Source organism: Hemitrygon akajei, chromosome 20 (genome assembly GCF_048418815.1).
Source record: "Hemitrygon akajei chromosome 20, sHemAka1.3, whole genome shotgun sequence".
Lineage (NCBI taxonomy): Eukaryota > Metazoa > Chordata > Chondrichthyes > Myliobatiformes > Dasyatidae > Hemitrygon > Hemitrygon akajei.
In genome coordinates, this window is record NC_133143.1 from 13,916,075 (window position 1) to 13,940,928 (window position 24,854).

The following is a 24,854-nucleotide window of genomic DNA, read 5'->3' on the forward strand; positions in this document are numbered from 1 at the left end:
ATCTCCTTTCAACTTTCTGCATGCAAAAGGTTCTTCTTGAATAATCTGGTGAAACTAAAATCCCTGAACCCTATAATTACACCAATAACCACTTTTCAATATTTAGAAGCCCTGTACTTTCAGAAGTGTAGCAACTACATCATATGCTCCAGTTTTGCATTGATATACCAGAAGGGGTTTTGATCTAATATAGGGCTTCCCAACTTTATTTTTATCCCATAGAATCTTACCAGTAACCAAGGTGTCCATGAATCCCAGGCTGGGAACCCCGATCTGATAGTTTGTACTTAGACCAGCTTTAGAAATATTCCAGGTTATTTAAATTTGTCATTTCTGCAGCAGGATATGAAGTTCTGAGTTGTTTGTCCATGCCTCTTTCAAGAGTCCAATAATTTACCTACCATGTTAATAATCTGAGCAGCTCTTGGCCCTCTTTAATTATGTACCATGGTGTTTTCTACAGATTGGATAAGATATCTGGTTACAGATAAATAATTACAACAATGTCCCATTGAGGGTCACTGAACTCGCGTTGGAGCATTTTGAGGTGTGTATTCCTAATTAACTATCAGTCTTGTAACATTAGCACAGAAAAAGTGATCTGAAGAAGGTTTTCACGGAAGATTCGTGTAGTGAAGGCTCTGAGCACAGTTGGCTGTCAATGCCCCAAAAGAAAGATTTCCCTCGTATTGCAGACTACAGCAAACAGAAGAAAAGGAAGTCATCCGTCCTAAGAGGTTTGTCTGATTATTAGCTAACCTTTTGTGCACTTTGGTACATCCTTGTTTGCAAAGCTGATGCTTTGTTTTTCTTTCTGTCCACAAGTTTTACCACTGTTTCTTGAATCTAGTGAAGGCAAGGAGCAGAAAGAAAGAGAGGTATGGAAACAATTGCCTTATTTTTAAATTGGTACTTTTACTGAAAGAAATTGAAGGGTTTTCTTACCTTGGTCCTCCAATTGTCACCAAAGTATTGATAGAGCAGTTGACTTATTATACAGAGATAATATCTGGAGGCTGGCATTTGCTTTGATTCAATGTCACTGGTTTCTTTCATGCGTGAGTACTCCTAGTTTGTTCAGGAGTTAGTAGTATTTACAGAAGTAGCATCATCTAGGATAGTGGTCACCAACCTTTTTAAGCCCGAGATGCCCTGCCTTAGTGAAAGGCAAGATCTACCTACTAAATCACTGAGAAAAAACAGCTCAGATTGTACTTCCAACTTGAGGCCCTTTATTTGGGCTGATTGTATTTTAATTACATAAAAAGCTTTTATCGAACTTTCAAATTAATCCAAACAAGAAAACACTAATTAGCATATCGAGCAGGCCATAGCGGCATCAAGCTCATCCAATAACGCCTTGAATAAGCGGTGCTGAAGCGCTTTTGCTCGAATCAAATTTATCAGATTGACCACCAGTTACATGAGAAAAGTCCGCGACCTTCCCAGCCAAGGCCTCCTGATGAATCTCACAGTGATAATCCAGGAAGTCGGTAAAATCAAGGTCATTACAGCACAGTGCTATAAAACCACCGTGCGTTGCTGGGGCCCCATCATTAGTAATTGCCACCAGTTTATGAATGGGGATGTAATTTTCACGGACATTTAAAAAAAAAAAAAATTATTGTAAATATCCTCACCTCTCATTCTCTCCTTTAAGTGCAAAAGAATGAGGAAGTCCTCTTTTGTTGTAAAATCCTGGGAAGCCATTCTGACAAATACAACAAGCTGAGCATTACATCCAGGGATTCATCAAACTGTCATGAAAACATATTCAGAGTGACCAGTCCTTTAACACTGTCGATCCACATCCTCTGAGCAGCATGTTTGCTTGGCCTTCAACCCCGATTTCAGCTCCTCAACTTTCCTGGTATTGGTAAACTTACTGAGACACTAGTATAAGTTTCAGGGGTACGCAAGCTAATGACACCACTGTTTTTGTTTCCCATTTCTTGTATATTTGGGGAATGTTGGAATTTAAAGGGGGAGAAAAGTGTTATAGTATGAGTATTATAAAGATAAGTTAATACCAATTAGGATCATGGTAATATAGCAATACTCCCGCTACAGAAACTGTTTGTAAAGAGAGATTGTTTCCGGGGTTGCGGGGTTTTCCTTCCGTCTTTTCTGTCCAGTGCACATCAGTGAAAACCTCTGTATGCGAATATCATTCTACCATACTAGATAAAGTTGTTTCTTTTGGGCATGAAGTTGTCGAGTGGTCCTTTTTCAAAGTAGAAGTTATTACATATTTGCATCAAAAGGTTTATCAGGCATAATGTATTTGTGTATTTTTCATTTTTTTCCGGGATCTACTGGGAACGTCTCAAAGATCGACTGGTTGGTGACCACTAAGCTAGGATCATAGCATTGTGTAGGATTTGCTGTGTAAGTTGGTTAAACCAGTTCATTATAATCACATGTACTGAGGTAAAGTGAAAAATTGTTTTACATGCCATCTGTACAGACTTAATCACATCCGTGCATTGAGGTAGCAATAACCTTAGATAAAGCAGAACAAGTGTTTAAAATGAATGAAGTTCCCATGTGAGATGAAGGTGGAACTAATTGGCTGAAGTTTTAAATGACTATTTTGTGTTGGGCTTCATGGTGGAGGGCATGTCTAACATTCTAAATGGGGATGTTATACTGGACAACAAAGATTTTGCTTCCTGTATACTTTCAGATATATCTTATGAATTTTGAGCTGCTGATCATGAAACTAACCATGAAATTTCCCTGACATACATTTTGTTTAATATCACCTATATTTGTTATTTCAATTCATAATTCAAGTCAGAATAACTGATGCTAAGATTCAGGAAGGCATTGATTTATTGGTCCTCAAATCAAACAGGTCATCAATGATGAGCAATTCAGATAAATTCTAGTGGGACTAGAGAAAATCGCATGGAAGGTATTTGGGGATGTTGTTGAAAACGTTCTTGGCAACTTCAGAGCACGAAACTACATGCAGTGTAGTGGTTGACAACATGGTCAAACATACAAAACCGTGGAGTGCAACGTGTCACTAAAGATTCATCTTTTGCATTCTGATTTAGCCTACTTCTATGCAAATCTGGCACTGTCAATGACCAGCACAGTGAAAGGTTTCACCAGGACATTGCGGTCATGGAGAAATGGTGTCAGAGCAACTGGAATCCATCAGTGCTGGCTGATTATTGTTGGAATGAGAAGCCTCAGACATTGAATACAAATGAAAATCATCAAAAAAAAAAGATCTTACTTGAACTATTGCAAAGCAGCAGCACAGTTATGCAATTAAATGGATTAAATTCAATAAAAGTTCATTTTTTTTGTTTCCCCAAATTCCTATCTGATACAGTAGGTTGAACTACAGAGGATGGGGAGAAGGTGGGACATACCCTGGTACTCATGATCCAGATCCCCAGCTATGGGTAAATAGCCCCACTACCTTGTGGGCAGCCTCAGGAGAGACAAAGGCTATAGGAGTAAACCCAGAAAGCAAATCTGGAGTGGATCCCCTAAAGGGGCTGGACATCATTGAACATCTTTCCAGTAGCTCCTGCAGCCAAGCTATTTGCCTAACATATTGCTTCATAAGCTTTACTTTGGCTAAGAGAGGGATCTTGATGATTGGGCATCTCAGGATCTCCGTACTTTCTGCCCAGGCTTATGAAGATGATCAGCACCCATTGTCCTTCGAGACAGATGGATGACCACCACCACCACAAGTAGGCTGAAATTATATTTGTGTTCAGCTTCAAATGGTCTATCATAAACAAAAAAAAAAATTGAGGAAGCAACACTTGAGGGAAAAAAAAACGTGCAATGGGAGTTGAGGAGTTTGATACTATCACTAAAGAGGTAGCTCTGAGGTAATTATTGGGCCTAAAGGTAGACAGGTCCCCTGGTCCTGATTAATGCATCCCAGGCTACTGAATAGAATGGCAGAAGTTAGAGAACCAATGTTTGTGATAACTCACCAAAATTCTTTGGATTTTGGGCAGGTCCTGGTGGATTGGAAGGCAGTGAATGTCATGCCATTGTCTAAAAAAGGATAAAAGGCAGGTAACTAGAGGTCATCCATTTTAGTGGCTGTAGTCAGGAAAATGCTTGAAGATATCATTAAGAAGAAATGGCAAGATATCTGGATAGAAATGGTTTTATTAGACAAACACTGCATGGATTCAGGAAGGGCAGCACCTGTTTGATAAACTTATTGGAGTTATTTGAGGGGGGTGACCAGCACAGTGGATAGCGGGAAATGGGTAAATGTTGTATGCCTGGGTTTCTAGAAGACATTGGATAAGATGTCATACAAAAATCTCTCCATGAGATAACGGTGAATGGAATTGGGAGTAATCTATTGGCATGGATGGAGTATTGGTTAACCATTAAAAGGCGGAGAGTTGGGATAAATGGGTGTTCTGTGGTTGGCAGTCAGTGGTGAGAAGAGTTTCACGAGGTCAGTGCTGACAAAGATGGGTTAGGTGAATAGGCAAGGATCTGGCAGATGGAGTAAATGTGAAGTCATCCACTTAGGAAGGAAAAAAATAGATCAGCTTGTATTTTAATGGTGAAAAAATGTAGCATGCTGCTGTGCAGAGGGTCTTGGGAGTGCTTGTGCATGAATCACAAAAGGTTGATGTGCAGGTACAACAGGCCATCAAGAAGGCAAATGGAATGCTGGTCTTCATTGCTAGAGGGATAGAATTTGAAATGGGGAGGTTACAGGGTACAGGACTGCACCTGAAATACTGTGTGCCGTTCAGTTCTCCATATCTGAGGAAATACCTACTGGCTTTGGAGGCAACATAGAGGAGGTTCATCAGATTGATCCTGCAGCTGAGGGGATTAGCTTATGAGAATAGATTGAATCTTCTGGGATTATTCGTGTTGAAATTCAGAATGAGAGGGGATCTTGTAGAAACAGATTTTTCCTTGTATGTCAGACAGACAGCTATTGGGGATGTAGATTTAGGACTGAAAAGATGAGGAAGTTGATAAAATGTACTCTGATAATTTACTTTGAATTGCTTTTTCCAGAGTAGTCTGTCTGTGGAATCCCTCTGCCAGGGGTAGCTGTAGAAGCTACCCCATCAGATCTATTTAAGACAGATAGATTTTTGCATAGTAGGGGAATTGAGGACTAAGGGGGAAAAGGCAGGTGGGTAGACCTGAATCTAGGGTCAGATCGGTCGTGATCTTATTGAATGATGGAGCGGGCCTGATGGGCCAGATGGCCTACTATTGCCCCTATTTCTTGTTCTTATGAATGCAGAATAAAGTATTGAAGTTATGGAAAAAGCACAATGCAGGTAGACAATAAGGTCCAAGTCCAAGATAAGGTAGACTGGAGATCAAGAGAGCATCTTGTACCATGGAATAATTCAATAGTCACATGACAGCAGGATAGAGACTGTTTTGAGCCTGGTGATATGTGCTGATGGGCTTTTGTATCTTTGGCCTGATGGGACGGGGAAGAAGAGAACGTATGTGGTGGGTTGGGTATGTCAGTCCCTCAGTAAAGCAGTGAACAAGTGTAGGAAGAGTCCATGGAGAGGAGGCTAGTTTCTGTAATGTTTCTGCAGTTTCTTGAGGCCTTGGCAGAGAGCTGCCATCCTGATGGGATGCTCTCTATAGTGCATCTTACAAGAGCTGGTGAGTATTAAAGGGGACGTGCAAATTTCTTTCACTTCCTGAGCATATCGAGTGGCAAGGAGAGTACCATCTGCCTTGCATCCAGTTGCCACTACAAGGTTCCAAAATCAAGGCTGATCTCAGTGGCTTGGATTCAATACGTCTGTTTGTAAACAGGAAAAAAACATCAAAAAAAAAATGAAATGCTGCTACATGTTTCTATCAAAACAGAGCAAGGAAATCACTCTGTTGTCAAGCCTTTGGTATCTTCCTTCATGCATTAAGGGACGTTAACACACAAATAACCTTATTTGTCTGAGTGAAAACTCCCTTGAAAAGAAGACAGAGCTAACAGTCCAACTCCTTGCTATCCACTCTACTTTTGATTTGGTGTTAGTGTTTTATTCCAGGCAGTAACCTCCTACAGATGAGTCTTGATATCTAGTGATGGCAGATACGAGGCTTTTTATTCTGACACGTTTTCAAACACACTTCCCGAAGAAGGGTCTCTGCCTGAAACTTTGATTTACTATTTTCTATAGACGCTGCCTGGCCTGCTGAGTTCCTCTAGCATTTTGTGTGTGTTGCTATGGATTTGCAGCATTTGCAGATTGTCTCATTTTTGAGGAGCCCTTCCAAATTACTGTCCATCTCATCCTGCACTGGAAATATTGCTGTTTCTTCATCTGTCGGAAAGATTGTTCTGGATCAACAATAGGATTCAATATTGCATCTTGGGTGTTAATAGGTGGGCAGTAAACACTGTCACCTATTCCCAAGTCCAGTTTTTATTTATTTATATATATTTATAATATATATAAAATGCACTAGATTGAGTAATTTAATGATATATCTAATATGTACCTAATGTACATATTAGGTACATTGTTATTCAGTTTGGCTATTTGTAATAAAGAAATTTAAGTTGCATAACTTTCCGTTTTTGGTTTGGCTAAAGGTAACTCTGAGTAAGGAGTTCCAAATACCTTCAGAAGAAGATAATATTCCTCTGAGTGAACAAGCCACTTCAGAATTTACTGATTTTCAAGCATCAGATACTTCAAAAGTGAAGAAGATCAAGAGTAAGATCTTTCAGGGTTTGCATTTGTTCTTCTTTTGAAGGCCCAGCTCAATAACTCACTGTTAATGCAATAGAGGTAATATGTAAAGTTTGTACATATGGTTCTGCATTGAGAATAACTGTAATGGGTTATATTGTATCCTAAAGTACGGATATAAATACTGCATAGTTGAGGATGGGAGACTTGTGGTACTGAGGTGAAGACAGACCTGTAATTCATGGATTTTTGTTTTTAAGTATAGAACTGGGGGTCCAATTTTTGATGTTGAGGTACAGGGTTGGGGGGGGGGGGGGAGGAAGTGATTGGCTGAAAAATAATGTTGCTGACGTTGAGTATTTATTTTCTCCAGCTCCTGAGTTCTCATCTGGGATAAGCCAGGACCTACTGACTCCACCTGTCTCTCACCAGGTAGGAATCTGTATTTGGCCATTCTCCAAACTTTGATTCACTCCATTGGATTCCCCAGGAATCTTGGTATTTTGTGTTGTCATTTAGTCTAGTCAATGCTACTAACTTGGTAGCGGCATGCTTGTCATGGAATTATCAACCGAGCATTTGCTGACTTTATTGATTGCAAGTACTCGCTTTAGGTAGCATCTGGAATTTCCAGTGGCAGATGATTTCCCTCCACACTGCTCTGACATGTTGGGAAATCATATACTCAGCAGGTTATAGCGGTGATTTGCCTTTGCCTTCTGCCAGTTGAGTTTAAAGAGATCACCAGCTCTTGCAGTGGATGACCAGGATGTCTATCTGCCTTGTCGTGCTCTTAGTGCTCCACCAACACTGCTGGCCTGCCTGCCTGCCTTGACCATTGGACCATTAATCAGTCTCCTCCACTCCATCTGACAGGGCCAGACTTCACACACTGGGATAGGCAAATCCTCTACCTCACTGAGGGTCGAGGACCCGTCGGCTTCCTTAACCTGGTTTGGCCCATCTGCTGAGACGGTTTACCAGGGTGTGACCGCTGCGCGTGTTACAGCTACTTGGAGCCACAGGTGAGAGCTGAGCACCAGGTGGGGATACCCTCCCTAGACACCCCATACACCCTGATTGCAAGGACAGCTTACTTTAATAACCTTGGCTTAAGAAAGAGGAAAAGAGGTAGACAGTGTTGGACATGCTACGCCTTTGATATTTCATGTCCATTTCAAGGTGCTCCACTGGTATTTTTGGCATTATAATAGAATGTTTTGCATATGCCAAGCTGTTGCAAATAACTAGATGATTAGGAGTGGCTAATCTTTAAAGTTGAATGAGGTTCTCTTGTTGATCAGGCTACAGAGCATCACTTGTAGTGATCCCAAAAGATCAGAGGAGCAGACATTATTTACCATTCACTTGTAGGATGGTATTTCCAGAGTGGTGCAGTCAGTGTCTCCTTGTGTACAATGGTTCGAGTATGCTGCTAAGAGAGTCTTGCCTGATACTGCAATGTGTACAAACACTTTCCCTCATACTTGCTGAGAGTTTAATGTCAGGCTTTCATTAGTTCTCTGACTTCTTGATGGTGTACCCTGACAAGTGTTGTCTTCACACCAAGGACAGTGACTCTTCCAGCAGCACTTTCAGCCAAAGTCAGATTAACGCTCCCATTGAACCCAGGGCTGATGAGTCCTGGTGGAATCCAAGTTTGCTCAGTGAGTAATTGCTGGTAAATGTCACAAATAAGGCAAAGTCTGCAGATGCTGGCAACGCACACAAAATGCCGGAGAAGCTCAGCAGGACAGGCAGCATCTATGGAGAAGGTCACCAGGAGACGCTCATGGAGTGAGCACTGTTTTAGATTTGCTCCATAACCTTTACTTTTTTAACCTATGATCACCCTTATTTAACTTATTTTTACCTACACCAGAAGATTCTTGCTACTTTTTTGGACTTTAAGAGGGTACTGTGAATTTTGAAGAAATGAGTACTGAAATGGCTTTAAGATCTAAAGGGCGAGACCCTGGGAAAGATTCTAACGGCAATGGAAAGAAAAAAAAAGACTGATTCTAAGCGTACTGAATTGACTTATGATACGTTATTGGAGCTTTTGAATGAAAAATTTGAAGAACAACGACAAACTTTCAAAGAAGATTTAAAGGCTTTCCAGGATTCTCTGGATAAGATTGATCATGAAGTTAAACAGCATCAAACTCTAATCGCAACTTTGCAAGAGGATGCTCGGAAGTGAGACTTGAAAATCGAGAAACTGGAGCAGAAATTATCTTCGGCAATTAAACAGTTGAAAATACTTAAAGCCAAGAGTGTCGATTTTGAAAATCGGTTTAGAAGACAGAACTTATGCATATTTGGTCTCTCGGAAGGTATCCAACAACGGGACCCCTCGAAGTATTTCACTCAACTTTTAAAGGATGCGTTCCCTTCTGTATTCCCAGATAGCCCTCCGTTACTTGATCGTGCCCATAGAATTATGCGCCGATCACCAAGTTCTTCATCTAAACCACCTGTTGTAATTGTTCGATTTCATTAGGTGCATGTTAAAGAGCACCTTATTCGTTTGGCTCGGCGTTTAGGGATGGTTAAATTGAGAGAATTCCAATTTTGGCTTGTGGAGGATTTCAGCCCAGAAGTGATGAAGGCGCAGCTCGCTTTTAAACTTTTGATGTCCAAATGTTATGAGAAAAACCTAAAACCAGCGCTTTTATACCCTGCGAAACTTAGAATCTCGCCTTCGAATGCACCACGGCGTGTTTTTCTCTCTATATCTGATGCTCGAAGCTTTCTGGATGAGAATTATCCTACTGCTTCGGATTCTCATCTCTAATAAATGTATGGTTTTGATAGTTACAAGATAATTTTTGTTTCTAAAACCAGATTTTGTTTCTGGTTATTGGTGTAGGTTTATTTTACATTTAATATTCCAGTTAAAGTTTTTCTTTATCGATGTACTAATCTTTTTAATTTACTTTAACCATTGTAATTTATTTTTGGTCATTATTATTAATCCTTGGAAGGTGAATTTTTTTTTAACGTTTTGATATATATCTTTCATTTTTTGTGTAACTAAGATGGCAGTTTCTTTTCTAAAATATTTCTTGCTTTTTTTAAAATTTCGCCTTTTTTTTGTCGTCGTCTTCCTATAATGCCTTTCTTATCACATCCTAACTTTTATTTGTTCGGGTTTAAACCTGATTTATAAGTTATTAGTTTTTTTTTGTTTTTATTAACTTGCAATTATATTAAGAAGTCTGTTTTAGTATAGTGTTAATTACTTTTTAGGATTTTGGGTGGATTTTTTTTTCTCCTTTATATATCTGGAGTTGCCTTCTGGAGACATGGGGGTAGATTTAGTCTCACTTTTTTTTCCTGGCCTCCTTTAGGCTCGGGGGGATCTCTTTTTCATGGGTGGTGGGTGGGAGGTTCCTTTCTAATTCTATTGCTCTTTTTATTAGTTTTTCTAGTTTTTTTCATTTGGGCTGATTTCAAACTACTAAAATGTCCGCCGTGTCATCATTTCCGGGTCCTCCCCTTATTTTTGGTCCTCTTCTGGGTGCATGAGTTGAAATCTTTGGTTAACTTTGGTTAACTCTTTATATACCAAAAGGTTGATTTTAGAAATATGGCTCAGACCATTAAATTTGTCTCTTGGAATACTAATTGCTTAAACCATCCGATTAAACAGAAAAAGATTTTTAAAGTATTCCAAAGACGGAATGCGCATATTATTTTTGTACAAGAAACTCATGTGAGGAAAGAGGACAATCAATGTTTTTTAAGGTTTTGGAGGGGTCGAATTCGAATGCCAAAGTAAAAGGAGTTTCAATTTTTATTGACTCCTCTATTACATTTGTTCAACACAATTTTATTTAGAATCTGAGTGGTAGATTTTTGTTAATTACTGGGTTACTTTTTAATAAGAAGGTTGCTATGGTTAATGTTTATGCTCCAAATGTGGATTATCCTGATTTCTTTAAGTCTTTATTTACTTCTCTACCTAATCTAAATGAATATATGTTAATAATGGGTGGTGACTTCAACTGCTGTTTAAATCCTTTGCTGGATAGATCTATATCCATTCAGACTTTACCAAATAAGTCGGCCACTTACATCAATTCTTTTTTGAATGATAATGGAATTTTCGATATTTGGAGATTTCTGTATCCTAAGGACAAAGTTTTCATTTTTCTCACGTTTATCATTCTTACTCGAGAATTGACTATTTTTTCATTGACTCTCGTTTTATTCCATCTGTAACTGGTTGTAATTATGACATTATAGCCATCTCTGATCATGCTCCAATGAACTTTCTATTAAATTAATGGACACAGCTTCTAGTACTAAACAATGGCGATTTGATTCTACTTTACTGCAAGATCCGGATTTCATTAAATTTATGAAGGAACAGATTGATTTCTTTTCAACTAATTCTACGGATGAAATTTCCTGCGGAATACTTTGGGACACTTTTAAAGCATATATACGTGGACAGATTATCTCCTATTCTGTTGGTTTGAGAAAACGTATTAAGAAGGAAACTCTTTTATTGGTTGATAAGATTAAAGAAATTGACAAGAAATATTCGATTGCTCCTAGTAAGGAGCTTTACAAACAAAGGGTTGAGCTTCAAATGGAACACAGTTTATTACTTACATCTTCAATTGAAAATCAATTAATGAAAACCAGAACTGATTTTTATATACATAGTGATAAAATCGGGTAAACTGTTAGCTAACCAATTGAAAAATGTTTTGGTTAAACGTCAAATTATTAAGATTCGTCAACAGAATGGTGAACTGACAGTTAACCATGATGAGATAAACAAATCTTTTCAAGATTTTTATACCTCCCTGTATCATTCTGAATTTCCTCATGATAATACCATGCATGATTTTCTTGGGAAATTTAATTTTCCAAAATTATCATCAGAAGAACTTTTAATATTAGAAACTCCTATAACAGATGCAGAAATTAAAGGTGTTATTTCCTCTATGAATTCTGGGAAAGCACCAGGTCTAGATGGGTATACAGTGGAATTTTTAAAGTGTTTTTCCTCTACTCTTTCTCCTTGGTTATACAGGGTTTTTGAAGAAGCAATTAGACTAGGCAAATTGCCGCAATCTTTTTATAGAGCTTCCATTTCTTTAATATTGAAAAAAGATAAAGACCCTACTGACTGTGCATCCTATAGACCAATATCCTTATTCAATGTAGATTCCAAGATCTTTTCCAGTTACTGGCGACCAGGTTGGAGAAGGTATTAACTCAAATTATCTCGGAGGAACAAACTGGTTTTATTAAAAATCGCTTTTCTTTTTTCAATATTAGGAGATTATTGAATATTGTTTATACTCCTTCACGCAGCACCTCAGAATGTGTCATTTCATTAGATGCGGAGAAAGCATTTAATAGAGTTAAATGGCCATATTTATTTACTGTGCTTGAGAAGTTTAATTTTAGTCTGACATTTATATTCTGGATTAAATTGATATATCATACTCCAGTAGCCTCGGTTTTTACTACAATCAAAGATCTCTCTTTTTTCGTTTATTTCGGGGTACCAGGCAAGGCTGTCCTCTTAGTCCATTATTATTTGATATTGCTTTAGAACCCTTGGCAATTGCTATTAGAGAATCACAGAACATTTTTGGTATTACTCGCGGGATGGATATACATAAGTTATCATTATATGCAGATAACTTGTTATTATATATTTCTGATCCTGAGAAATCTATTCCTGCAGTTGTATCATTGGTGGCTCAGTTTAGTAATTTTTCCAGGTATAAATTGAATCTTAATAAGAGTGAATTGTTCCCCTTAAATAGACAGGTTCCAATGTATGGAAATTTACCTTTTAAATTAGTTAATGACTTTTTTTATATTCTTGGGGATTAAAATTACAAAAAATCATAAGGAGTTATTAAATGTTTGTTTACTAAATGGTCACCATTGTCTTTATCTCTGATAGGTCGGATTAATGCTATTAAGATGATTATTTTACCCAAGTTCTTGTATATATTTCAAGCGGTACCAATTTTTATTCCGAAATCCTTTTTTGACAATGTTGATTCACAAATTTCCTCACATATGACAGAACAAAAATCCTAGATTAGGTAAAAGATATTTACAGAAGGCAAGGAAGGAAGGTGGATTGGCATTGCCTAATTTTAGATTTTATTATTGGGCAATTAATATTCGATATTTGAAATGTTGGTTAAGGGATTGGGATTTATCTCCTAGCCCTCATTGGGTAAATCTGGAAACTAAGTCTGTACAAGGATTTTCATTGGGTTCTATTTTAGGGACTTCTCTTCCCTTTGCTCTTTCTAAATTGCATAAACGAATTGACAATCCGATAGTCAAACACACTTTTTACATATATGGTTTCAATTTTGGAAATTTTTTGGGTTGAATCAATTTGTTTTAGCAATTCCTATTGAATCCAATTTCTTTTTTCATCCTTCTATTATGGACCAAGCTTATTCAGCTTGGAAGACTAAAGGAATACTACGATTTTCTGATTTATTTTTGGATAATTGTTTTATGTCTTTTGGACAATTATCTGATAAATATAATTTGCCCAGATCTCATTTTTTTTTTTAGATATTTACAGATTAGGAATTTCTTAAACACTGTACTTCCTACCTTTCCAAATCTTGATTCTTCGGGTATTTTGGAGAAATTGTTAGAACTAAATCCTTTTCAGAAAGGTGTAATATCAAATATTTACAATATAATTATGAAAATACGTTCAGAGGCCTTTTATAAGATTAAAAATGATTGGGAAAGAGAACTTAACTTTACTATCCCTATTGAGAATTGGGATAAAATTCTCCAATTAGTTAATTTATCCTCTATATGTGCTAAACATTCATTGGTACAGTTTAAAGTTGTGCACAGGGCTCGTATGTCCAAAGATAAATTGGCTCATTTTTATTCCCATATAAATCCTATATGTGACAGATGTCATTCTGAGATAGCTTTAACTCATATGTTTTGGTCATGTCCACTTTTGAAAAAATATTGGAAAGACATTTTTGATATTATTTCCACGGTACTGAACATTGATTTACAACCTCATCCTATTACTGCAATCTTTGGTTTACCAATGATGGAGTCAATCCATTTATCTTCTTCTGCTTGTCGGATGATTGCATTTCTTACATTAATGGCTAGAAGATCTATTTTGTTGAATTGGAAAGAAATTAATCCTCCTACCATATTTCATTGGTTTTCTCAAACTATGTTATGTCTAAATTTGGAGAAAATTAGAAGTGTCGTATATGACCCTTCTATTAAACTTGAAAAGATTTGGAGGCCATTTATTCAATATTTTCACATGATGTAATTTGACCCTGCTCCAATCCTATTTGTTTTTCCGGTTTTGATTTTTTAATATATATATTAGGATCGGAGTTGGGGACACTGATGATTTTGTAATTTTTTTATAGATACTATAAACAGCCCATTTTTAAAATTTTTTTCTTTAATTAGTTGGTGGTTAGTTTAGTTTTTCTTAGGGTATTAATATTTTTTCTTTTCCTCTTTTCTGTTTTTTCAACATGATTTACCTAGTTTTTTTTTTGTTTCGTTTATATGACATTTGTATCATTCATGATTTGGGAAGACTTAACTATATTGTACTTATTGCTTGTGTATCCTTATGTTCATTTTAATTTTGTAAGTTTGTAATCCCATTATCTATTTACTAATCTTATCATGTTGATATTAATAAAAAGATTGAAAAAGACTGAGTGAAATCAGCCAGCCTGTCCTGCTGAAGGGTCTCAGCCCGAAATGTTGACTGTACTCTTCTCCATAAATGCTGCCTGGCTTGCTGAGATCTTCCAGCATTTTTTGTGTGTTACTGGCTAATGTGTCACTTTGGTACAGTTAAGAGTTGAAAATACAAGTTTGCAAAGGGTTTAGTCTGCTATTTTAATTAAGTTACTAAGCCTATGAAAATTAGAATATTTTTCATCAACATTTTATAAAGTGATTACTAGATGCTGGTTTTGTCCAATTTTGTTTAAACTGAAAGATGAGAGACAGATTATCATCAGGTCTCAGTTTTCTTCGGGAGTTATCTTGGAACACTTGGAATATAAGCCATAGTAGCAGAATGAGGCCATTTAGCCTATTGGGTCTGCTCCGTCATTTGGTACACAGCCCTGAAGGGCACCTGTAGTGAGTGGCAGAGGTGAGGGAACCCACTCTTAGCACCTGCAGGTGATCTGACAGGAAGTCTAGGATCCAGCTACACAAGGTAGGGTAAAGGCCAAGGTCTCTGAGCTTTTTGTCGAGGCTGGAAGGAATTATGGTGTTGAAAGCTGAACTGTAGTCCAATCACAGCATTTCTCACATGACAGCATTTCCCAAAACTATTCCATCTGCCACATTTTTGCCCATTCTTCCAAGCTGTCAAAGTCCTGCTGCAATCGCATTGCTTCCTCAGCACTACCCACCCCTCCACCTATCTTCGAATCATGTAACCATATAACAATTACAGCACGGAAACAGGCCATCTTGGCCCTTCTAGTCTTTGCCAAACGCTTACTCCCACCTAGTCCCGCTGACCTGAACTCAGTCCATAACCCTCCATTCCTTTCCTGTCCATATACCTATCCAATTTTACTTTAAATGACAATACAGAACCTGCCTCTACCACTTCCACTGGAAGCTCATTCCACACAGCTACCACTCTGAGTAAAGAAATTCCCCCTCGTGTTTCCCCTAAACTTTTGCCCCTGAACTCTCAACTTATGTCCTCTTGTTTGAATCTCCCCTACTCTCAATGGAAAAAGCCTATTCACGTCAACTCTATCTATCCCGCTCATTATTTTAAATATCTCTATCAAGTTCCTCCTCAACCTTCTATGCTCCAAAGAATAAAGACTTGTTCAACCTTTCTCTGTAGCTTAGGTGCTGAAACCCAGGTTACATTCTAGTAAATCTCCTCTGTACTCTCTCTATTTTGTTGATATCTTTCCTATAATTCGGTGACCAGAACTGTACACAATACTCCAAATTTGGCCTTACCAATGCCTTGTACAATTTTAACATTACGTCCCAACTCCTATACTCAATGCTTTGATTTATAAAGGCCAGCATACCGGAAGCTTTCTTCACCACCCTATCCACATGAGATTCCACCTTCAGGCAACTATGCACTATTATTCCTAGATCACTCTGTTCTACTGCATTCTTCGATGCCCTACCATTTACCATGTATATTCTATTTTGATTAGTCCTACCAAAATGTAGCACCTCACACTTATCAGCATTAAACTCCATCTGCCATCGTTCAGCCCACTCTTCTAACTGGCCTAAATCTCTCTGCAAGCTTTGAAAACCTACTTCATTATCCACAATGCCACCTGTCTTAGTATCATCTGCATACTTACTAATCCAATTTACAACCCCATCATCCAGATCATTAATGTATATGACAAACAACATTGGACCCAGTACGGATCCCTGAAGCACACCACTACTCACCTGCCTCCAACCTGACAAAACAGTTATCCACCACTACTCTCTGGCATCTCCCATCTGCAAACTTGGCCACAAAGCCATCAATTGCATTATCTAAATCACTGACAAACAATGTGAAAAGCAATGGTCCCAATACTGACCCTTGAGGAACACCACTAGGCACTGGCGCAGCCAACCGAAGAAAATGCCCCTTTTATTCCCACTTGCTGCCTCCTGCCTATCAGCCATTCCTCTATCCATGCAAATATCTTTCCTGTAATGCCATAGGATATGAAGCTAATAAATATTAATATATTAACTCTACAACTGAAGTAGAGCACCACAATGTTTCATTTTGTATTGGTCTTTGAAGGATTTGTCTGACGAATTGGAAGCTGTCTTAAATTGAGGTTTTTAGTAATCCATATCTCAATTTTTACTATACCCCAATAAAAGCTCCATAAATCTGGTGATTCTAGACTGAATAACCTAGTTTAGTTTATCTTTCTAAGTTGAAGCTCAAAAATGTGTGCTATAGAAAAATAGACTATAGTATGTGTATCTCCCTAACTGGTAATGTGACTGAGGTCACCCATGAAACATTATAATTCTTAGTAATTTGCATAAGATGTATCTAACCATTTGAATAGTAAGTTGGTTAAAGTATTATCAAGCTGTGTGTGCTCAGTGGTTGCATCTTACTGCCTTTTGCTATTTGTCATCAATTAGAAAATGATGTCACCCGTGATTAAGATCCCTCGTGGGACATCCGCAAAAGGACAGATTCCAGCAAATGAAGGAACAAAAGGTATTTGCTCCAGAGGTTAGGATTCAGAGGGGCTAAAATGATTAGCTTAATTTTTTTTCAATACAACTCCAGCAGTTAGTTAGAGGGTTATAAACAAATTTCTACCCAAGGTTTGCATGCTGAGATTAGGGCTTCAAGTGTATATACTGGAGCTGCCTGTCTACACAGTGTGGGTGTGATGCACTCAAATGATACCACGTGTTCCTGGGAACATTGGATGAACTGCAGGAGCCTGAAGACCCAGACCTAATGATTCAGAAATGCTTCTTCCCTTCTTCCATCAGATTTCTGCAAGGTTCATAAACACTACCTCGTTACTCCTTTTTTGTACTTTATTTTTGTATCCAGAAAGTTAAACTTTCAGATACTTTTAAAGAAAAGTTTTCATGGTTACTTCCCACTGTTTGCTGTGGTACAAAGCCAATATCCCAGCAGACTATTTTCTGGATCACTGATGGGCAAATTCACAACTGAAGATCAGCATCTGTAAACACTAGAGATTCTGTAGATGCTGGAAATAAAGAGCAATGCAGTATGCTGGCAGAACACAGCTGGTCAGGTAGCATCTATGGAGGTAAGTAAACAGTTGGCATTTCAGGCTGAGACCTTTCAGGAGTGGAAAGGAAGGGAGATGAAGCGAAAATAAGATGGGGGAGGAGGACAAGATAGAAGACAGGTGAAGCTGGGAGATGATCAGTGGAAAGGCAAATAGCTGGAGAAGGAATCTGATAGAAGAAGAAAATGGATCATGGGAGAAGGGGAAGGAAGAAGGATACCAGAAGAAGGTGAAAGGGGCCAGAGTTGGGAATGAAAAATTGGGAAGGGGGAGAAAATTTCCCAAAGTTGGAGGAACTCATGTTCATGCCCTCAGGTTGGAGGCTACCTAGATGGAGTGAAGCTTAGGTTGGAGGAGCAAAACGTGGTCTCATCATGGCAGAAGAGGAAGCCATGGACCAAAGCATCAAAATGGGAATGGGGATAGGATTTGAAATGCTTGGTCACTGGGTAATTTCACTTCTACTGGATGGAGGTGCTTGACCAAGTAGTTTCCCAATCTATGGCAGGTCTCTTCAATGTAGAAGAGACTGCATATGAAGAGGACTATTAGGAGGACTATTTTGGGCCCTGAATGAGCTAGAGGAGGTGAATGGGCTAGTGTAGTGTTTCCGCCACTTTTAGAGTTGAGTGCCAGGATGGATGAATAGACAAGTAAATCACTGAGGGAGTAACTCCTGCAGAAGGTGGAGAGTGGGGGTTCAGGTTTGGTGGTAGGTTCCCATTGAAGTTGGTGAAAGTTGTAGAGAACGATGTATTGGACATCAAGGCTCATGGGGTGGTATATTAAAACAATGGAAACTCTATCCCTGTTAAGGCAACGGGAAGATGGGATAAGCACGTTTAACTGGGATATAAAGGAAATGTAGGTGAGGGCAGCATCAATGGTGAAGGAAGGAAACCCTGTTCTTTTGAAATAGGAGGTGTAGAGTTCTCGTGCAGGTGTAGAAACTCTGAACTAAACACAGAGTTAAACTGTAGTCACTGAAGGCAAGGATCGCAGTAAGATTAACCATTTACTGTTCACTCTTCCACATTAACATATGGTGAAACCTGTTGATAAAACAATACAAAATATATACAGTATTTGTTTCCTTCTTGGCATCACATTTACATCATAAATACTTGTAAAAGTAAAACTACAACAAACTATATTACATTAGTCTCATTAAAGTACAACATAGTCAGAACCTACCTATGCCATCAACAACTTTAAATACACTTCAACACAAACTATCCAGCAACGCTTTCAATAGCACAAGAAAATAAACTTTATCAACCGTCATTACTTTTAACAGAATCAGTGTTACCATTTTTTTACTTCAACATATCGATTGTCTTATGAACTTACGGAGTTGCTTCTATGATGTTTCTTAGTGCGTCGAATGAAACTTTTCTCGCGCTGATCCTGCACGCACAAGCCCCCGCCTTCCCGTTTCTCCAAACCGGTATTTTCCCACAAGACACGGCGAAACCGGGTGTGACATCATCGCAGCATGCTGCGATACATCACAAACAATGAATTTACTTCCAACAACTGCAACGTAGCTATCAACCTTAACTTTAACTAGAAAATAATTACAAACAAATTACTAAAGCGAAAATGTAATAAAGCTAAATAAATGCCTTAAGGGCAACAGAGGAGGGCATCTGTCCTAGAAAAGAAAGTCTCATCTTGGGAAAACAGATGAAGGAACTGAGAAAAGGGAATAGCACTTTTTTAATAGCATACAGGTAGGAAAGAGGTATAGGTAGGATAGCCATAGGAATTGGTAGGTTTATGAAAGATGTCGGTAGACAGTTTGTCTCCAGTGATGGAGGTGGATCAAAAAAAGGAGAGAGGAGTCAGAAATAAACTAAGTGAATTTAAGGGCAGGGTGGAGGTTGGAGACAAATTTGATGAAATTGACAAGCTCAGCATGGGTGCTGAGTTCCATCTCATGGAGGAGAGAGGTGGAGGAGAGGAACTAATTGGGTCTGTTGTCAAGAAAGAAGCAGAGATTTTAAGGCCTCCTTGTTGGGGGGATAGAGTATATTGGATCTAGACATCCATAGTGCAAATTAGGTGATCATGGCCAGGGAACAAGAAGCTGAGGAAGTAGAGAATGTGTGAAGCCTCACATGATGATGGGAAGGGACTGAACCATCATTTATAATCTCATTTTATTATCATGTACATCATTCACCAGTGTTCAGCTCCAGATTGCTGCCTCCTGATGTTGAACATGAGCTTAAGCTCATGATGAGAACATCTGAAGTTCTGTGCTTATTCCATTTTGATTTTTACAGGTGATGTGGGGCAGCAGTCTGCAAATTCTCCCTTCACTGAGTACTACAATGATTCTATCAATATGGATGAAGGTAAACTCCATCTCCACATTATAAATGAATCTGTTTACCTTAGCTGAGAAATGCCAAAAAAACTGTTTCATCTTAGCAATCTGGTTCTGTAAGAATGCCAAGGTTCATGAGTCCTTTAACCTTGAGCAGAGTAGAGTTCCTCAAAAAAAAAAGGAGCAAGTGATCTTTTGGAGCACATAAATGCAGCAATTTTATTGAATTAACCCATGTAAATTATTTTTAAATATCTATTGCAAAATGGATATTGAGTCATAATTTTGTTTTCAACTATTGAGCCCCTTTCTACTTGATTTGAGAAGAGCTGAATCTGAGAGTTGAACTCAAAGTGAGGACCTTGAGCAGTTTTCTTTGTTGACTAGAGCAAGAAGAAATGGAACAGAATGCTGAGAGATCTAAAGAGATGGAAGATGGAAGTCTGCTCGATGGAAACCTCAGTGCTACACTACATGGATTCACTGAAAGAATGAAGCAGGAATTGACGGTAAAGTTGCTTAATTGACAAGGATATGAAAATTTTAAGGACCACATTTATTTATCACATTTAGTGACATTAATTTATTAGTGACCAAAACATGCAAGATCTGTGCAGTCAGATCTGAAGGTGGCTTGGTAAAGCATGGAAACAGGTCAACAGAAACACGAGGGGGTATTTCTTTACTCAGAGAGTGATAGCTGTGTGGAATGAGCTTCCTGTAGAAGTAGTAGAGGCCAGTTCAGTTGTGTCATTTAAGGTAAAATTGGATAGGTATATGGACAGGAAAGGAGTGGAGGGTTATGGGCTGAGTGCGGGTAGGTGGGACTAGTTGAGATTAAGAGTTCGGCATGGACTAGGAGGGCCGGAATGGCCTGTTTCCGTGCTGTGATTGTTATATGGTTATATGGTTAAAACGTTTATTTACACCAATCCTACATTTGCTAGTTCTGTTTAATCAAACTTCACTGCGCTTTACCTGTCCTCTAGTTCCCTGCTTCAAAAGGATGCTATGTGGTTACATGCTAATTAAATCTAAAATTATCATTGTTTCTGTGAGACTTCCTACTGCCTCACCCCTTTTCCAGAATTCTTTATGATGTGCAAATGTAGCAATTTGGCTATATCTCACTTGAAGGTGTGAGCTGAGCTACTGCCATATCTGGCAAACTGCAGATGGGTGCATGATGTTACTCTAGATGTAGATTAGTCCTGATTTGTGCATCACATTACCTCCAATTGTGTAGAGCCTTTAACACAGTAACATCTCCCCAGAAACTTCACAATAGTGATCTATCAAACATTATGTAAAACCAAGATATAGACATTCCTTATGAATTCTTGCTGTAACACCAGACTCTATTTTCCTTTAATAAAAATGCACCAATCTCCAAAATAATAATGTAATCTTAAAAAGAATGCATCATACTGAAATGCCCATGATATTTACTACCCACCTTTTTCCATTTACAAATAACTTCAGAATATTTTCCAGGGATATTTTCGGTTTTTCTGCAAATCAAGGAATAATGGTACACAATGAACTGTTAAGTCAAATGCCTAAAAGGAATAGGCTCCAGACATTGTCAGTTTCAGAAATAGTGGAGCAATTAGAAAGTCACAGTGGTGAGGGGTAGGCTCATGCAATGGGAAAGACAGTGAAGGTAGGAGCACTGTAGTGGGGGGTTAATGTGGGTAGCAATAGAGAAAAGTAGCAGGTTAATTTGGAGCCCTTGGAATAGTAAAGCCCAAGTATATGGGTTTTGGCAGCTCCAGGTGTGAGATGAGCTGGAAGCAGGTGATAGTTAAGAGATGAAATGGATGGTCTTATTAATGCAGATGAAATGAGGTTGAAATAAAGGCTGCTTCAGATCGGCCAAATAGAAGAATGTACTAAGTTTCTAGATAAAAGCCAAAAGTAATGTCCTTATGATTCTCAGTGTTTAGATGGGGAAATGTTTGCTCTTGTGGTCCTGGAGGTGGACTGGGTAACAAGTCAATGGTGGTGGTGTTGCTGTGATATCTGAGTAATGAACATGTGCAACTTGATATTGCAGAGGGATGGTGTGTAGCTGAGAAGGTCACGGATAGAGTGACTCCAGCAAGGGTCACACTGATCTAACATGGCATGAGGATGAAAGGTTATATATGTCCCTCTGTACTGCTATTATTGCCAGTGTAGAAGCCAGCTAGGTACATGGAAGAACACAAAATAGGAGCAGGAAGAGTTCCTGCCATTCAATATGAGCGTGGCTGATCTAAGCTTCCCTCTACTCCTGGAATCCACAAATCCTGAAGCATCCTTGGTGGTTCCAGAATCTGACAAACTGTGGCCTGTGATGTGATTTTAAAGAAGAATTGGAATTGATGTTTTGTGTACTTATTCTCTCTCACTGGTTGTGAAAGGCACTCTATAAATGTGTAACATTAAGGATTAGGCATGGCACTGATGGACCAAGAGGCCTCCCCTACTGTATTAGACTAAATACTTAGCTTGTAAGGGATCGGTGATAAATGTCAAGAATTTCTCCATTTTAGATTTGGTGATGACCTTGTATCCTCTAAGTGATACTGTGATTTCATTAATGAAATGTTCTGATTAGTTTTGTTACAGGAACATGGAGCAATACACCAGGCAGTCCCGGCAATCTACTGAAAAGTTTGCTATGCTGATGAGACAAATACACACCTATAGGTCTGGACCGCTTTGTACAAGACTGTTAATGGTCATTTGTAGCACCTTTCTGTACATGAATTTTTCCAAAATAGTTATTGGATTATAAACTGTTTAATTTGGAATGTATTCTTGGTAATCTTTGTCAGTTTGCTGGAAACTTGTCCATTATTTGTGCCTTGTGGACTAATTTCATAATAGGGCATCTACTTTTGGCACAAGAGGCCCATTGTGTCTATACTTACACAACCTCCTCCCACCTTCTCACTCTAGGACTAGAGTCTGCCTCCCAGTCTACTCATTCTCTTCCACCCTTGATGTTTCACTTTCATTAGAGGTACCGGTAAATGCTACTTCTTTGCTTTGACAGCAAAGGAAATGAAGACACTCAACCATTTGGGACCAAAGGCACGAGCAATCTTGAACTAATTGGATGTTGGAATCAAACCCCCACCATTGCTTGTGCTTCAGTGTTCTCTACACCAGTGTTGTGTGGTACCAATCAGATTATTTTGACTAGTGCAGTAAAAGTAGTAACATACAGTAGTTTTAGAACTTTAATTTTCAAGCAGGATAATTTTTCATGTGTATTTTGCTGTGTATAACGTCTTAACTTTTTTCCTGAAAGATTACAGAAATTGAGCATGTATAAATCAATTATTGACAACGATCTGAAGGACCTTGAGGAAGATGTGCAAACTCTGAAAAACTTGGAAGAAAATTTTGTATGTGAGCATTTTGTTTTTAATGACCCATTTGCAATTTCGCTCCTATCATTTAAATGTCCTTTTTTTCCCCCCTGTCCAAAACTAGAACCATTGGAAGCAGCAGTCTATGATGCTATCACAGTTTTATGAGAAGTGGCAGCAAAGGTAAAGTTAAGAGTGTTTGTGATTTTCTTTTTTGTCCCCATTTTTCTCTCTGCACATAACCATGTTTTTAATTTACCTAGAGAGATTCAAAGTTATACACCACAGGAACAGGCCTTTGGCTGAATGTGTCCATTCTGAATGTGTTCAAGCTAGTCCTGTTTGGTGCATATGTCTCTAAATCAGAGGTTCCTAACCTTTTTTATGCCATGTAACTTTACCATTAATAGAGGGGATCATGAACCCCAAGTTGGGAACCCCTGCTCTAAATCTTTTCTATCAATGTACCTGCACAAATGTCTTTTAAACATTGTAATTGTCCCACCTCTACATCTTCCTCTCCCTCTCCCTCTCTATGCATATGCGTATACATATACAACCATCTGTGTGGAAAATGTTTTTCTCTTGGATCCCTTAAATCTTTCACCTCTCACCTGGGATAAAGACTGACTTTATCTGTTCTAGTGATTTTGCAATCCTCTAAAAGGTCATTCGGATTTTCACTCAATAACTTGCACTGCATTCCTGGTAACATCCTTAAGTTTTAAGTGATTTGTAAAAAGAAACCTAGAGGGGAATTACTGAGTTTGAAGAAGTTCCCCAAAGATGAATGAAAGAAATGGTGGATGTATGACCACCTGAAGTCTAGAGAGGTTGAAGATGGTGTGAGCAAGGCTCCGTTGGATTTGAATAAAGGATAGGGATTCAGATTTTAGAATGAGGTGCAGAGATTAAGTTGTCAGAATGTTCTCCCAGGGTTCTGTGCTAACAATCAATACAACAGAATTTAAATCTCACTGTGGAATCTGAGGAAGGGAAGACTGAATAGAGGTGACCACAAATAAACTACCGGATTATTGTAAATCTTCATCAGATCTACTGACATCCTTGAAAGAGTCATAGAATCATACAGTGGAGACAGGCCTTTTGGCCCATCTTGTCCATTCTGATTAACTTGTTCAGCGAGCTAGTCTTATCTGCCTGCATTGGCGCCTTAGCCCTTTAAATTTCACCCATCCATCTACAGAAGTAGATGGATTTTAAATGTTACTGATGTGCCTGCCTCAGCCTGGCAGCTCAGTACAACTATGCACCACCTTTGTGTGGAAAAAATCTGCCTGATGTTCCTTTTAAATTTCTTGCCTCTGATCTGACACTTTTAACCTCTTGTTTTAAACACTCCATACCTGAGGGGGAAAATATTGTTTTCACTATGTCTGTGCCCCTCAATATCTTGCATGCCACTATCAGTTCACCCCCTCTCCTATGTTTGGAATTAAAGTCTTAGTCTACACTGCCTCTCATTGTAACTCAGGCTCCCCAAGTCCAGGGAACATCCCTGTAGTAAGTGCAGTTCTCATTCAGTCCAGCAAAGTCCACTTAAATGACTTGTGAGAAACTTAAAAAGCCATTTAGGAGTTGGGCAGTAAATGGTAACCTTGCCATTTTTTGGAAAAATATTAAATGAATAATTGAAGGTGTTGTGCAA

General features: G+C 38.5%; 1 protein-coding gene across 1 annotated transcript in view; it reads left to right on the plus strand.

Moving 5' to 3' along the window:
• Positions 1 to 24,854, plus strand: part of LOC140714006 (synaptonemal complex protein 2-like) — a 63,262-nt gene that overhangs the window by 35,492 nt on the left and 2,916 nt on the right. Inside the window, exons 8-17 of the mRNA XM_073024679.1 lie at positions 587 to 737; positions 826 to 878; positions 6,584 to 6,707; positions 7,057 to 7,115; positions 16,857 to 16,935; positions 19,780 to 19,851; positions 20,211 to 20,332; positions 22,426 to 22,517; positions 23,125 to 23,221; positions 23,310 to 23,368. Of these exons, the coding sequence (XP_072880780.1) occupies positions 587 to 737; positions 826 to 878; positions 6,584 to 6,707; positions 7,057 to 7,115; positions 16,857 to 16,935; positions 19,780 to 19,851; positions 20,211 to 20,332; positions 22,426 to 22,517; positions 23,125 to 23,221; positions 23,310 to 23,368 (908 nt within the window). The remainder of the gene's footprint in view (positions 1 to 586; positions 738 to 825; positions 879 to 6,583; positions 6,708 to 7,056; positions 7,116 to 16,856; positions 16,936 to 19,779; positions 19,852 to 20,210; positions 20,333 to 22,425; positions 22,518 to 23,124; positions 23,222 to 23,309; positions 23,369 to 24,854) is intronic.